Raw genomic sequence first — 15620 nt, forward strand, 5'->3', positions numbered from 1 at the left:
TACATCTACGAACCTGCATACATCTGCGAAGAAATTCAAAGGTGTATGTAAAGTCCCCAATCCGCATTGGGCTAGCGTGGAGACTATAGCCCGAGCCCTCTCGCACATGAGAGGAGGACTGTGCCCAGCAGTGGGACGTATATAGGCTGAATTATTATTATTATTATTGTTTTACAAGGGGGCAAAGTTGTTATTTTTCTTCTCGTGCTAATATTGATACCCGAGCAAGTGAAAGATTCTAAAATAGAACCACGAGCGGAACATGTGGTTCGAAAAGTGTAATCGAGCGTTGCGAGGGTTTCAAGGCACGAGGATTAAATAAACTTTGCGAATGAAACACAAATTTTATCATTTTAACCACACAAACGCGAGAAAAATACTAACTATAAAACCTTACAAATAAAATCCATATGAACGCAATTAAATATTTATCATTTTAAATTATAAAAAAGGATTTATAATATCATTGCTTTAAGAGGCAACAGGAGTGGTTATTTCTCCATACATACGTACTCGACTGTTTCCTCCGTGGTTTTAGAAGCTAGAGCAATGATTTTTCCAACACAGATTATTATTATTCATATCTGTCTCGAACTGTTTTGGTTTTTTTTGATATTTTTGTTGTTGTATTCACCTAAAATATTTAAATTTCAGCTCCCGTATCCTCTTGAGCACGCATTTTTAATTTGCAATTATAAAATGCCTGCTTATGTTAAATGTTTTTTTTTTTTTTCAAAGAATAAATAATACAGAGGGGACGAAAGTTAAAAAAAAAAACAGCTAGCTTTAGGTTAAATACATAATGTATTTAATTCTTAATCAAATATATTTCGGGGAGTGTACATTAGTGTTATCCATATTTTGCCTGCTTATTAACATTTAAAGTATTATTACAGTTACAAGAACAGTTACAGTTGCAGTTATCCGGCAATTCGTTATTGTTTTTAAATTGACAGAACATACTTTTTGCAGTTTTCTCTATCCAGTCGTAGAAGTAGGTGACATTGGTGTAAATAAGTGTTTTGTTGGAATAGTTCCTTTTAAAAAAGGAGGCGATACCGATCTGTATATGTTTGTGAATCACAAGTGCGCTGCCGGAGTCTCCTCTGCAATATGGAGCAAAATATTAGATTGTCTCACAAGGGAACAAAATTACATTTTACGGCGTGAGCGTACATTCAATCCTGAACGAGACGAAGGATTCTAAAATTAAATTCCAGGTGTAGTGAGAGATTCAAGTGTTAACGCCCAAGGTGGAACAAATTTTGCTACATGTGGTACAATACTGCTTTTCACATCACCTAAATAGGAGGAAAATATTAATTTATTATGTTAAGTTACAAAACTAGTATTCAAAAAAGTAAAAAAATAGTGTCCTAGAAAAGAAAAGTGCTATTTTGATCCGTCCTAGCAGGGAAGAAAAGTGCCACTTTGATCCTTCCTAAGTAGGAAAGAAAAAGCTATTTTCCGAAAAGGTGGTGTGAAAACACAATATGGTCCGTCTAAGCTTACTTTGTACTGATTTGAAGAACAAAGTGAGAGAGTGTCATTATAAATGACATATTTTCATAGAAATTAGACAGTAAAGATTTGTTACTCTCAACTCACTTTGCCATTCAAAATAATATGCAGAGTTAGCTTGATCGGACTTTATTTATAAAATTTAGTAAACGTTATATTTTATTATCTACATATTCGCGGCGTTTGGGGTTGAAACCCTGGGGCCGTGGAGGCCTAACGCGCGTCGCCTCTATGAGTTGTCAAAGCGCCTTATAGAGGCTTCTGGTGATCTAAATTTTGCTTAGCGGATCAGCATTGCTACCCAGGGGGGCAATGCGGTTGAAACCCTGCGGCCATGGAGGCCTCACGCGCGTCGCCTCTATGAGTTGTCAAAGCGCCTTATAGAGGCTTCTGGTGATCTAAATTTCGCTTAGCGGATCAGCATTGCTACCCAGGGGGGCAATGCGGTTAAAACCCTGGGGCCTTGGAGGCCTCACGCGCGTCACCTCTATGAGTTGTCAAAGCGCCTTATAGAGGCATCTGGTGATCTAAATTACGCTTAGCGGATCAGCATTGCTACCCAGGGGGGCAATGCGGTTGAAACCCTGGGGCCATGGAGGCCTCACGCGCGTCGCCTCTATGAGTTGTCAAAGCGCCTTGTAGAGGCTTCTGGTGATCTAAATTTCGCTTAGCGGATCAGCATTGCTAATTTGCTACCCAGGGGGGCAATGCGGCCAGCCTTCTGAGCACCCTACCGAGCGACCAGGATTTACGGCATTGTTTTTATTAACAAGTTTTTAATTTTAGCGTAAAAAAAACAAACAAGCATATAAAAACAAACAAACACAAACTATCTAAATAGTGAAATCGTGCTAAGTGAACTCTGATTTAGTCGTACCAGCATCAGCTGCCTGTCTAAAACTAAATAATAATAATAATTCGATGTTGATTCAACGATCATTGTCCCGATAGTCGTTTCAGCGAACGCTCTCATAGCGAAGAGTCGAGTCGCGACCAACACCTTGAGAGACTCTCGCTAGGTTGATCAAGGGTCAGATGCAGAAGGCGGTGATCTTGGACACGTGCGGATAGTCCGGCGGTTTCTCTCTCTGCGGCCCTGACTGCAGCTCTTAAACGGATATACTGATTTGAATGTCTTTCGATTTATTTGAAAACCGGATTTGTAGCGGTTATTTATTCATAAACTTGTTTTATCAAAATCAGTTTCAATGCGTTGGAGGTTATTTTTACTTTGTATTTATTGGTGCCTACCGTTGAGGATACGTGGGAGGATCGCGTGACAAATGAGTCTGTTCTAAGCGAGGCACAGCTCCATAGTATCACAGCCATACTAAAGAAGAGACGACTGAGGTGGCTTGGGCATGTGTATCGAATGGAACGGACTCGTTTACCACGTCAAATCCTGCTAGGGGAGGTTGCAGACGCAAAAAGACTGGTCGGGCGGCCAATGTTGCGCTTTATAGATTGCGTCAAGCGTGATATGGTTGCTTTTAATATCTCATGTAACCAATGGCAAAAACTGGCCGAAGACCGACCCATGTGGCGTCTTGTTTATTCATGATGGTCAATCCAAGCACGACGATGCCTGGTTTAGCTCTTTAAAAGAGAAACGCATGAGGCGCCACGAGCAGGCCTCCAACCCCGCCCACCTGGGGAAGCATACACCTGCCGCTTGTGTGGACGTGGGATCCTCTCTTCCATAGGGCTATACAGCCACGAATGCAAGTATCGTTACCAGGATACAGATGAAAAGGCCTCTAATTATTACCGTTGAGGATGACTCCCACCCGGATTGTATCCACAGATGGTCCCAGGGGGTATTCCTGGTAGCTTTTTTAAACAGTCCCCATTGCTCATAATCACTTGGCTGGTAAACTTTAGAAGATCTGTCTTAGTGTTATGGTCCTAAAGCATTAAAAAATTGTGTTTTAAACACTATCTTTTCTTTAAAAAAAAACTTATCGTCATACAACCAGGGGTCTAGCCTAGACGACAAGCATTCATCGAGAAACGCTAAATGAAACGGGATCCCGGGATCCCGGTATTGCATTAAAAATACCGGTATTGAAATTTTTTATAACAAGACGGGATCGCGGGATCCCAGTATTGAACAATCTAAAACATTACTAAAATTAATAATTATTATTGTAGGTAATTAAGTGAGACTTACGTCTATCCATCCCCAACCTGCAATCTCAGCTACTTTGTACTCAGGCAATTTTTTCATCAAGCTAATCTTCTGCACACCTTTCCCAAACTTCAGATTCTCTTTAAGTATCAACATAGCTATATCGTTGGTGAAATTATTGTGCATGTACTGTTCATGAACTTCAAAACCAACCACTATGTTTTCGTTTCCTTTATACTTTGTGACGCTTCCTGTAAAAGCCCTTATAGAAAAATTATGTTTATCCGTACATGTTTGGAGACAGTGTGCAGCGGTTAAAAGTATCACTTGATTTATTATCGAAGCACCACAATAAGTAGCACCAACTTTTTTACATTTTATATGAAGAAATGCCACATGTGGAAAATCTTCTATGACAGAATAATTGCCTCCTACTATAAAACTGTCCATGTGTAGTGCAGGTTTTGCTGCTGTTAATTTTAATAAACATAAACATGTTAATAATCTGAGTAACATTTGTAATTTTACTGTCTATTTGGTTATGTAATGCAGAGTATACGCTACTATATGAAGTGATTGAATTCGCATACACGTTAAATCATAGTTTTACGACCATCTGAGTAATGAAGTCCGTTTAATTAGATTTGATTGGGAGTGTAAATTATACTGCTTTAATTAGTCTAAAACCCTTTTATTTAATTTCTTTCGTAATCGATCTGTGGCTTATACTTGACAAACACTGAGTGAACAATCAAAATTCTTTATTTGATTCGACAAAACCGTCCTTACGTGGGCCCTCCACTGATTACCAGTTCGCCGGACGATATCGGCCTATCAGTTATTCGCCATTGTCAGCTTTTGACCAGCCGATATCGTCCGGCGAACTGGTAATCAATGGGCCCCTTTAGATGGTGATTTTACTGACTTCATGACCCCGATTAGGATCTAACAACTGGTTATGGTTTAATTTTATTTGATATAACCTTGAAGACCGCTCACGCAGAAGAAAAAATAATTGTATAAATGCATGCCAATCACCAAAGATATATATAATTCCATATAAGATAAATATAGCCTAAGAAAAAACGTGCCTCGAAAAGTCAAGAAAAATTTGTGCTCGAATCTTATACTCTAGTAGATCGCGACACCGTTTGATATTTAACACATATCAGTGAAAGAACAAATAGCCATGTGTCAGTATACGAGTTTTAGTCCTATGTCGAACAACACAACACATATCAGTGTAACAACAAATAGCCATATGTCAGTATACGAGTTTTAGTCCTGTGTCGAACAACACAACACATATCAGTGTAACAACAAATAGCCATATGTCAGTATACGAGTTTTAGTCCTGTGTCGAACAACACAACACATATATTATCAGTGAAACAACACATAGCCATATGTCAGTATACGAGTTTTAGTCCTGTGTCGAACAACACAACACATATCAGTGAAACAACAAATAGCCATATGTCATTCTACGTGTTTTAGTCCTGTATCGAACAACACAACACATATCAGTGAAACAACAAATAGCCATATGTCAGTATACGAGTTTTAGTCCTGTGTCGAACAACACAACACATATATTATCAGTGAAACAACAAATAGCCATATGTCAGTATACGAGGTTTAGTCCTGTGTCAAACAACACAACACATATCAGTGTAACAACAAATAGCCATATGTCAGTATACGAGTTTTAGTCCTGTGTCGAACAACACAACACATATCAGTGAAACAACAAATAGCCATATGTCAGTATACGGGTATAAGTCCTGTGTCGAACAACACAACACATATCAGTGAAACAAAAAATAGCCATATGTCAGTATACGAGTTTTAGTCCTGTGTCGAACAACACAACACATATCAATGAAACAACAAATAGCCATAAGTCATTCTACGTCTTTTAGTCCTGTATCGAAAGACAGCAGTAAAAGTTGACAATGCGCCTCTATACTATACTCAATTATCTTTTCAATCACCAAGACAATCGTCAAGATCGTATCAAAACCAGTTCAAACTCGTAACAATTTATTAAACCTGAATTAGGCTTAAAAAAAGGAGAATTTCAATAACTACACGTTAAGGATGACTCACGTTAGACCGGCCCGAGGCCGGGGCCGGTCCGGGGCGTCTGACACTTTGTTTTCTATGACGGGATATCGGTGATCACGTTCTTTCTTCCGGCCTGAATCATCCTTTATTGTTCTCACCTAACCTTTAACCTTGTACCATTTGGCGTTGAAACTCTAGGTCCATGGGGTCCCAGTGCGCACAAGTTATTTGCAGAAATCGCGAAGCGTCTGATTGACGTAACTGGTAACCAAAGAGCTGACGGCTTCCTCACACAACGTATCCGTATTGCGATACAACGAGGAACTGCCGCCAGCATCCTTAATACAATTGAAGGCCTATTTTAGATTTAAGCTAGTTATAGTAATCCTCTCTATATCTTCTTCTTCTTTTCATCCTGTTACCTGCTGGGGTGTAGGGCTCGAACCATTTTCTTCCACTGACTCCGGTCCTGGGCAGCTTGGGTAACCTCCTCTCACCCCATCCCCAATACACCCAACTCTTGCTCCACGGAACGGCGCCAAGTAGATTTAGGGTGACCATGTTTCCGTTATCCTCTCTATATATCCATTGTTATTGTTCAGTTCAGTTCAGTTTCTTTATTGGTAAAAAATATTTTACAAAATATTGAATAAATGCATGCGATATTGTAAATAAAAAGTATAATTACCTTTAATAACGTAACAACATCAGTCAAGTCCTGAATGACACGATATGTAATGTCCCGAATGTTCCTACTTAAACTTCTCAAAATATGTTAAAATTGTTTTTCGAACAAAACATGAGCTCTTTGATGAACGATGTCAAAGATGGATGAAGATTTGAAGTTCTTTAGACCTAAACAAGGGACAAAATTCATTTATAAACTATAGGAGAAGATGAATTAAATAATTTAAGCCATAATGTTTTGTGGTTAGACTAATTATATAATCAAGTTATATTAATAACAAAATTTCCTTGGGACTCACATTTCATAAGTCGAAACTGCTCGACATAATTCGCTTCATAATGACAAGAACACATCTAGTCATTATTTTTTCCCGGTTGTTTTATTAAGTATTTAGCTTTAATTAATTTAGCTAGAATCATTTGAGTTTCTTGTTCCCTTTTGCAAATATGTACAAAAATTCTACAACGAATTTATGATTTCCTCTAAATTTTAGAACGACACTCATGTTTTTAAGTCGAAATTGTTCGACATGTTTCTTTTCATAACGAGGATCTAGTTATTGTTGGTTTCAAGGCTATTTTATTAACTGTAACTTTAATTTACCTTCATCAAGTATTTGTGTTTCTAGTTTGTTAATGCAAATATATACTAAAAATTCTACCACATGTTTTCCGTTCGTTATGGATCGAATTTGAAGGGCACACAAGGGATTTCAAGCGTACGTCGCTCAAATGTACATGGTGATGCGATTCCGGCCAGGTCGCCGTGTGATTGGCCATTACCTCCCTGCGAGCACCACCTGGTTCCTACAATCTTCTTTATTTAAACCGACCGTATAGGCTAGCTTGATTATTTTTGAGAAAATTCTTAGTGCTTTCATCTTTGCAAGACACAGTTAAGTGTTATTTAAAGTGAAACCAAAGATTATAGAACTGAAACAAGACGAAAGATATGCCAGTAAAATTGGCCATTACATTGGGCCTGTTAACATATTAATTTGTGTTTATTGTGAGTTCATACATTTGCCTAACTTGCGCAAGTAGCAAGCATGAACTCAAAATTAACACTAATTATTGTGTAATCCTTACTCGTATCGACATAAATTGTTTACATTTTGGTTGCGTAATGCGTTTAACTTCATGACCTGGTAAACTTAAAATATTTTATTCAATATTTAATTACCTACCTGACTACACCAAACCAAAAAGAGGGTAATGATTTTTAGCTACCGCTATTTTGGGTATGTATATATGTTCATCTGTTCCCTAAATACCAACTCAATATTTATTTCAATTTTATAACGCAGTAATCGATGGAAATCACGTTTAATTTGTAAGTCAGTTAAACCAAATATTTGTTTTTGGATTAGTTAGTTAGTTTTTAGTTAGTATATAACTTGTCATAAATTTTATGCTTTACTTTTTTACTTAAATGTAAACATTATTGGAGCTATACATACGCGAGCTATATGCGAAAAACCGTTTTCTGTGACTTAAGGAGATGTTTAGAAGGCTATAATAAAGGTGCTTACGCGTGTCTAGCTTATTATCTCTCAAAATTCGGATGGTTAGCCCGTTTTTGTGGTAATTCTAACGACTGCACGTAATATAGTGATTTTAACGTATTTCCGACCGCTGCTGCACTACTGCTCCGACACTACTGCAGCGGCCTGAACGCGTCGGGGTTATTGTCAATCTTCATAGTTAAATGACAGGACCAACTGCATGTTGGATGGTGATTTTTGCGTGTTTGGCGTATTATTACATTCGGACCACAACTGCGGCTGCTACAGCACGTCAAATCTGTCACCTTACTGCCCCCTTACTGTCGCCTACTGTGTGTGTGTTGTCGCCTTACTGTCGTATGACTGTCTGCGTCGTCAAATATTATTTACATTTTAAGATTTTTATTATTGTATGTATGTTAGTTTGTAAGGTATGTATATATGGGCCTTAGTTGCCTGAAAATAGATGAAATTTAATTTTAATTTAATTTAGCCTATCATCGGTTAGTTAATACCGTATTGTGCTGCTAAGTGGGCAAGTGGCATGTGGCCACGGCTATTCTTTATAAATATACCTATGTACTTTATAGTAAATTATGTTACGTTGTATTTCTTTATTAATGTGATGATAAATATAGAATATTTTCTAAATGATAATCCTAGATATGTTTATCATATTTCATACTTTTTTGAACGCGATTTTCAATAGTCCGGTCATGTAATGGTCAGGAGTTTGACCATTTATTTTTTACATAAACAAATGGTCATTAGCGATAAATAAATAAATAAATATTATAGGACATTATTACACAAATTGACTAAGTCCCACAGTAAGCTCAATAAGGCTTGTGTTGAGGGTACTTAGACAACGATATATATAATATATAAATATATATAAATACTTAAATACATAGAAAACACCCATGACTCAGGAACAAAAATCCATGCTCATCACACGAATACATGCCCTTACCAGGATTTGAACCCGGGACCATCAGCTTCGTAGGCAGGATCACTACCCACTAGGCCAAACCGGTCGTCAAACAAAGGGATACATCGAGTAATATGTACTACTTGTAACAACATTTATTTCCATAAACTTAGCTAACTAATCCGAAATAATTCGCTTTAATCAGCGTATCTTCAAATAACACCCTTAGCGAGATCACATTGCTCGAATGGCCAGCGAGAGGTAAAAGTAAAAAGGGGCATCATATGTGTCCTATTTGCGTATTCGCAATACAATTTCCTTGCATTTTTGACTATCCAGTCGTAGAAGTATGGGACGTGGGTGTATGCGATGGTGTGATTTGTATATTCTCTTCTTTTGAAGGAAACGATCCCGATCTGAATGTTATTGTGGATTACCAGGGGGCTGCCCGAGTCTCCTCTGCGAAAATGTATCAAAGGCTTATTCATATTTTCAGTATAATTGTTACTTTGGGTGTTAAGAAAAACCAAATCATCTAGATCTAGAGCAGAGCCCAACTGGGGAAGTACCTCCACCTTACAGAAAACCGCAGCCAAATAACACTAGACCCTACTCATAGTGTTGTGTTCCTGCCGGTAAGTAAGGTTGCCAGAGCTCAACGAGGGGGGGGGGGGGCGGGCTTAGGGTCGGCAACGCGCATGTAACTCCTCTGGAGTTGCAGGCGTACATAGGCTACGGAGACTGCTTACCATCAGGCGGGCCGTATGCTTGTATGCCACCGACGTAGTATAAAAAAAAAACATCAAAGTTGTATGTTTACTAGTAGGTACATGGTTCTTATGGACTAATATTCAAACTATGCTTCGCTTTCTGAATTTCTTGACAATTCAATATAAAAAATAGATTGTTTTTATTTTATTTTTTGTTTTGTATTACGCATTTTACACAATGAAGCTCTCTATATTGTATTAGAATGTTATCGTATATGTACAATACTTACTTCTCAGGATAGCTTTCACCGTCTGTGTCTTTTCCGCATATCATTCCCATCGGTATTTCTCTATTACCCAGAAGGCTAGCACAGGCTTCTCGATCTAAGACTAGCTGAGGAGTATGTTTTAGGAGATCACCTCTTGTACCTTTGGACTGAAAAATGCAAAAACAGCAATGTGACAAATGCATTTTATAATATTTAATTGTAACTTTAATCTACTCTTAATCTAAATAATTTTCAACTTTATTTCTCCCATTACATAACTACGTCAATACACAATTATAAATTACAGAAAATTATTAGTTAAAACTTATGAACTAAACTAAACATAACAGACACAATAAAAAACTAAATTATATTTAAAAAATTGACAACCTACTCCTAAACTAAAACAAAAGTCACCCGTGGCAAGGTTCCGTAGATGTATTGTATTGATTGTAAAGTAACAAATTATAACTTTAACAAATAAAAATTAAAAATACTTACATAAATACGTAACATTTTAAGATAAAGCTCAATTTAGACTTAAAGGTAGTCCAATAATTTGCGGTGTACCACAAGGAAGTAAACTTAAGTACTTCCTTACTTAACTTACTTAAGTACTACTTAACTATTTCTTGATACATATAATTTAATTCAATCAAAAAAATCAATCAGATGGTAAAACCGAAGAGCATTTAAACACAAAACAGTTGAACTTACATCTATCCAGCCCCATCCAGCGACAACAGCCAATGTATTGTTAGGTGGATACTTCATCAAAATAATTCTCTTCACTGTCCTCCCAAAAATTAGTTCCGTTTCCAATCTCAAAAGAGCGATGTCATTGCTATGGCGGATTGGATGGTACTTTTCATGTATTTTGAAACCGATGACTTTATTTTCAAAGCCTGAATATTTACGTACGGAACCAGAATAAGCATTAATTGTAAACGGATCACACTGCTTAAAACAATGCGCTGCAGTTAATAATATTACTTGATTCAGTATCGATGCTCCGCAGCTCGAATTTCGATACAGGTTACAACTTTTACTGATGTATACCGAAAAAGGGAAACTTTCTATTTTAGACAAAAATCCCCCAACAATGTGTCCTGTCATAACATTGTCTTCGCGTGCATTTATTGACTGAAGTAAAATATAAAAGAAAGTAATAATAAGCACGGTTTTAACAGGCATTTCTGAGCAATTTCGATGTGAGGTTTTAACGCTCCACAATAATTACTAAACGGAAACGTGACGATAAAACGTCCATTTGATTGCAGTAAAATGCATTGATATCAAGTCATGAGCTACTTACAGCTGCCACTATTGATTACGTGAATGTCGGGGCAAGAAGGCACAAAATCTAGATACAGGTCGTTAAGGTTGAAAATCTACACAATTTCTGAAAGTAATTAGCTAGTTGAGTACCTATATAGATCAAAAACGAATAAGTTATCTCTTATATACGTGTAAAAATTTACAAATAAGAGCTCACAATTCAGTGCTTCACGCGGTTTTTTGTAAACGACCACCGGAAAAATAATCATTACTAATGACTTAAATAAGTCTTTTTTCTAATATTTAACATCACGTTCCTACAGATAAGAAGACGTTCTTACTCGAACATGTAGACTGTGTTTCTAATAATGAGCGTAATAAAGTCCTGAATTTCATCGAGGAATATTATCAATTTTAAATTTATCCCAGTTTTCTTGTGAGAACGCTCTTGAAAATATTACCATTTACGGGAAGAAATTCCAATTCAAAAGGGAAAGTTAAATTTCGAACGCTAAAAGGCTTACAACATCAATTAAGTGAAGTTTATCCTATATTTAGTTTTTCTGGAAGAGATCGCTCTTTAGCGATAAGAGCACTTGTTTCCTGTCTCTACCTTTAATCGAATTGTTATTTCCCTTAAATGTAAAATGGAAGACGAAACACATTTCTTAATTTTTATTGTATCTTTTTTGCTGATGTGCGCCAATAAAGAGATTATCTTCTGTATATTTAAGTCATATTTATTTTATTTTTTTAATCTTTATTGTACAAAAGAAAATACAAACGTACTAAAGCTGGACTTAATGCTATAAGGCATTCTCTACCAGTCATCCTTCGGTCAAAGCAGATAACTTGTTGGTCATTTTATTTGAAGTTATACTATACTTAGACATGTTTAAGTTGTTTTGCTCAGTGACATGAGCTCTTTCGACCCTAATAGCTAAAAAGTATAAAAAAAAATTTATTCTCATTCCGTTAGCTTTTTTCATTGACTTTTTGTATAAGATTAACGGAATGGCAGGAGAAAAATTCCTATGGAAATTTTGGGTCAAGTTTTGTCTTCTATTACAATCGAAAGAGATCGTGATTCTGAGTAAAAACAATAAACAAAATCCCAATTTTTTGAAAATAAGTGTTTAGTAGGTACTTTAAGTAAAATAGCCCATATAGATCGTGTCACTAACGAAGACACATCGTGGATGACTCGAACTATATTTCTCGTAAACTTGTAAAATGGCGTTGGCGCTAAGATCGCGTAGCGAGCAAATTTGATTAATAAAACACTATCTCCCTCTCAGCTGGTAGTGCCTAATTAGAATGAGATACTAAGTTTGTTCATTAACTGTAACAAGATTGCCCCTTTGAAGGCGGGAAATATAATAAATATTCAAAAATGTGTTTTAAGAGCTTTTTCTAAATTGAGCTTAACTAGTTTGATGATAATGTAGTAGTAATTGTTAAAACAAATGATTAAATGAGGATGGTGTGTTCGTGATAAATAGCAAACAATAATAATAAATCAACATTCATACTTAGTTGGGTCATAACTTCTGTCACAAAGGTTTTAACTGATAAAATGTAATATAAACCTGTTGATAAAAAAAGTTTGCCGTGAATTGAAAGATAAAAGATCCAGCTTATATTTTATGTTAGATTTGATAATGTAAACAAGAAAAATAAATAACTAAGGATCAAAATCACCTCGAACAGGTCGCGTATTTTTTGCATGTTTTTTTTACGACATTTATCTGAATATTACATAGAATTGTCCAAAACTGAGACAGCTAATTAAGTATCAGTCAAAACCTAATTGACAGAACTTATGACCTGACTAAGTATATCAGTAATCCTTACTATCCCTATGACATATTCCTCATGTCCGATAGCATGGGGTATCTCCTCGGTTACGTTGACGCACTACATCGTTCATGTCAACAGTTTGGTTTCGTTATTTGTGCTTCGAAGACTCAAATTCTCAAGCAACCGCCAAGAGGAGGCGAGGCTGACCCAGCGGTGAATCTAGATTGGAGAGCATTAGATAAAGTTTCATATTTTAAATATCTTGGAAGCACTATCCAGCGTGATAACACCCTAGCCTCGGAGATACTTTCACGTATCGCCAATGGCGCTGCTAATCTCGGACGACTCACAGATCACGTCTGGAGGTTCCATGATCTTAAACTCGAGACAAGAAATTGCGTCTACATGGCGCTAATCATTCCTGTCCTATTACATGGAGCAGAGACATGGTGCCTTCAAAACAAACATAAAAATACTGGACACTTACTGAGGTGTCTGCGGTTTATACTCGGAGTAGAGTGGCAGGACCGTATTCCCAACTTTGAGATCCTGCGTCGTTCCGGAATGCATGGAGGCTATGCTAATGCAGCAGCAGCTCAGATGGTGTGAGCACGTCCTTCGAATGGATGAACACCGCTTGCCTAAAGCTATTCTCTACACTGAGTTGGCGATGGATAAGCGGAAGCACGGTGGTCAGCACCTGCGCTACAAGGACGTGCTCAAACGGCATCTGATCTTGCGCCATCGACCCTGAGCGTTGGGAGGAGCTTGCTGGAAGAAAAGACATAAAACGCCAGTTACGGGAAGAGACCTAAGCCCTCCTACGTGTACACGTATCACCGTCATAGAAAGCGATGAGGAAGACTATTATATATATGTATGTATCTATTATATTAATTGTAGCAGCCCGTTAGCCGGTACACTAGGAGTTTCAGGTGGTCTGATGGTGAGCAGCACGATAAACAGTAGTTGCAGTTAAGGTATAAGTATATTGCGAGTAAAGTACAGTTAATAAGTTGACCCTCTTCCTCAAGAATCGAAGACGTCTCTACCATGTCTTGCCTGTATGGTGGTTTTATATGAATGTATTGCTGATTCTTCTGCTTCCGCTGTCACATTTGTTGTCCGACAAGACGTGTCGAACGTGCGACTCCAATGCGGATTATAATCACGTCTGACATGTACGCGCAACTAATTAAAGTCCAAAATACATGTACAGTGATAAGACTGTACAATATTATTATATTGACGACCTGTCTGACCTAGTGGATAGTGATCCTACCTATGAAGCCGATGGTCTCGGGTTCGAATCCCGGTAAGGGCAGTAGTTGTGTAATGAGCACGGCTATTTGTTCCTGGGTCATGGGTGTTTTCTATGTATATATCTATTTATTTATTTTGAAGACCGGTTTGGCCTAGTGGGTAGTGACCCTGCCTACGAAGCTGATGGTCCCGGGTTCAAATCCTGGTAAGGGCATTTATTCGTGTGATGAGCATGGATATTTGTTCCTGAGTCATGGGTGTTTTCTATGTATTTAAGTATTTATAAATATTTATATGTATATATCGTTGTCTAAGTACCCTCAACACAAGCCTTATTGAGCTTACTGTGGGACTTAGTCAATTTGTGTAATAATGTCGTATAATATTTATTTATTTATTTATATCGTCGCCTAGTACCCATAGTACACGATCTGTTGAAGATTGTCTCCAAAATATTTATATTTATATTAGACAAATTCGAAAGTGACTCCTTCTGTCTGTATGTCCGTTACTACTCTTAAACCGCTGGACCGGCTGGAATTTAGATTAAATTCGGTACACAGTTTGAGGTCTAGGAAATGATATATTTTATGAATCATTATCATCATTCCCCGCAGACAAAGTCGCGGGAAGAAGCTCTAAAAAAAGTACATAAATAAAATCCTAAAATACTCAACAATATCAATGCGAAAGGAGGTGCTACACAAACTAAGCTAATTTGAATAAAAAACACATCAAACAAAGGTGCTCATGTATGAAATTACAATTTAAAATATCATCTACTCTAACTGTGAGTGGAAACAGTTGCATAGATATTGAACATTATTCAAGGTAATTTAAAATAAATTGTAAAGTCTAGAAAACTTCGGTGTGTTAAAATTTGAAATTACTGCGGTCGATGAGGTTTAAGTTGATTTAAATGAAAAAACCGGACAAATGCGAGTCGGACTCGCGCACCGAGGGTTCCGTACCAACATTTACGGTTTCCGTATTTTTTCCTTTATCTATAAGACATTGCTTCGTGCCAAATTTCAAGATTCTGAGTTCACGGGAAGTACCCTGTAGGTTTTGATTCCCTTGCGAGTGTCGAAAATTTGCGGAAATTTGCGGCATAACGGGCTGAATCTTTTGATTGCGTTGGCTTCGAAAAATTTTTCACAGCTCCAAGGGACAACAGACCTGAGTATTTTATATAAATTCCAGTTTGATACCTCCACGCGTTCCTGAGAAAAAGGGTCTTGACATACAGACAGACGGACGGACGGACAACAAAGTGATCCTATAAGGGTTCCGTTTTTTTCCTTTCGAGGTACGGTAACCTAATAAAAAGACTTATTGGAGGTCGATTCTGTAAAGATCGTATAATTACATATTTCAATATGATAATTGTACATAAATAGCTAAAGTACGAAATTTGTAGATATTTACGTATGCGCTATTATTGACTTAATAATAGGACAG

General features: G+C 37.2%; 1 protein-coding gene across 1 annotated transcript; it reads right to left on the reverse strand.

The window, feature by feature from the left end:
* Positions 1–8969: 8969 nt before the first annotated feature.
* Positions 8970–11967, reverse strand: LOC133518121 (trypsin alpha-4-like). Its single transcript, XM_061851704.1, has 3 exons — positions 10536–11967; positions 9840–9985; positions 8970–9298 (listed from the first exon to the last, which is right to left on the reverse strand). The coding sequence occupies exons 1-3, from the start codon at positions 11010–11012 to the stop codon at positions 9052–9054; spliced, it is 870 nt and encodes a 289-aa protein (XP_061707688.1). The 5' UTR covers positions 11013–11967; the 3' UTR covers positions 8970–9051.
* Positions 11968–15620: the final 3653 nt, after the last annotated feature.

This window comes from Cydia pomonella, chromosome 5, assembly GCF_033807575.1.
Source record: "Cydia pomonella isolate Wapato2018A chromosome 5, ilCydPomo1, whole genome shotgun sequence".
NCBI lineage: Eukaryota > Metazoa > Arthropoda > Insecta > Lepidoptera > Tortricidae > Cydia > Cydia pomonella.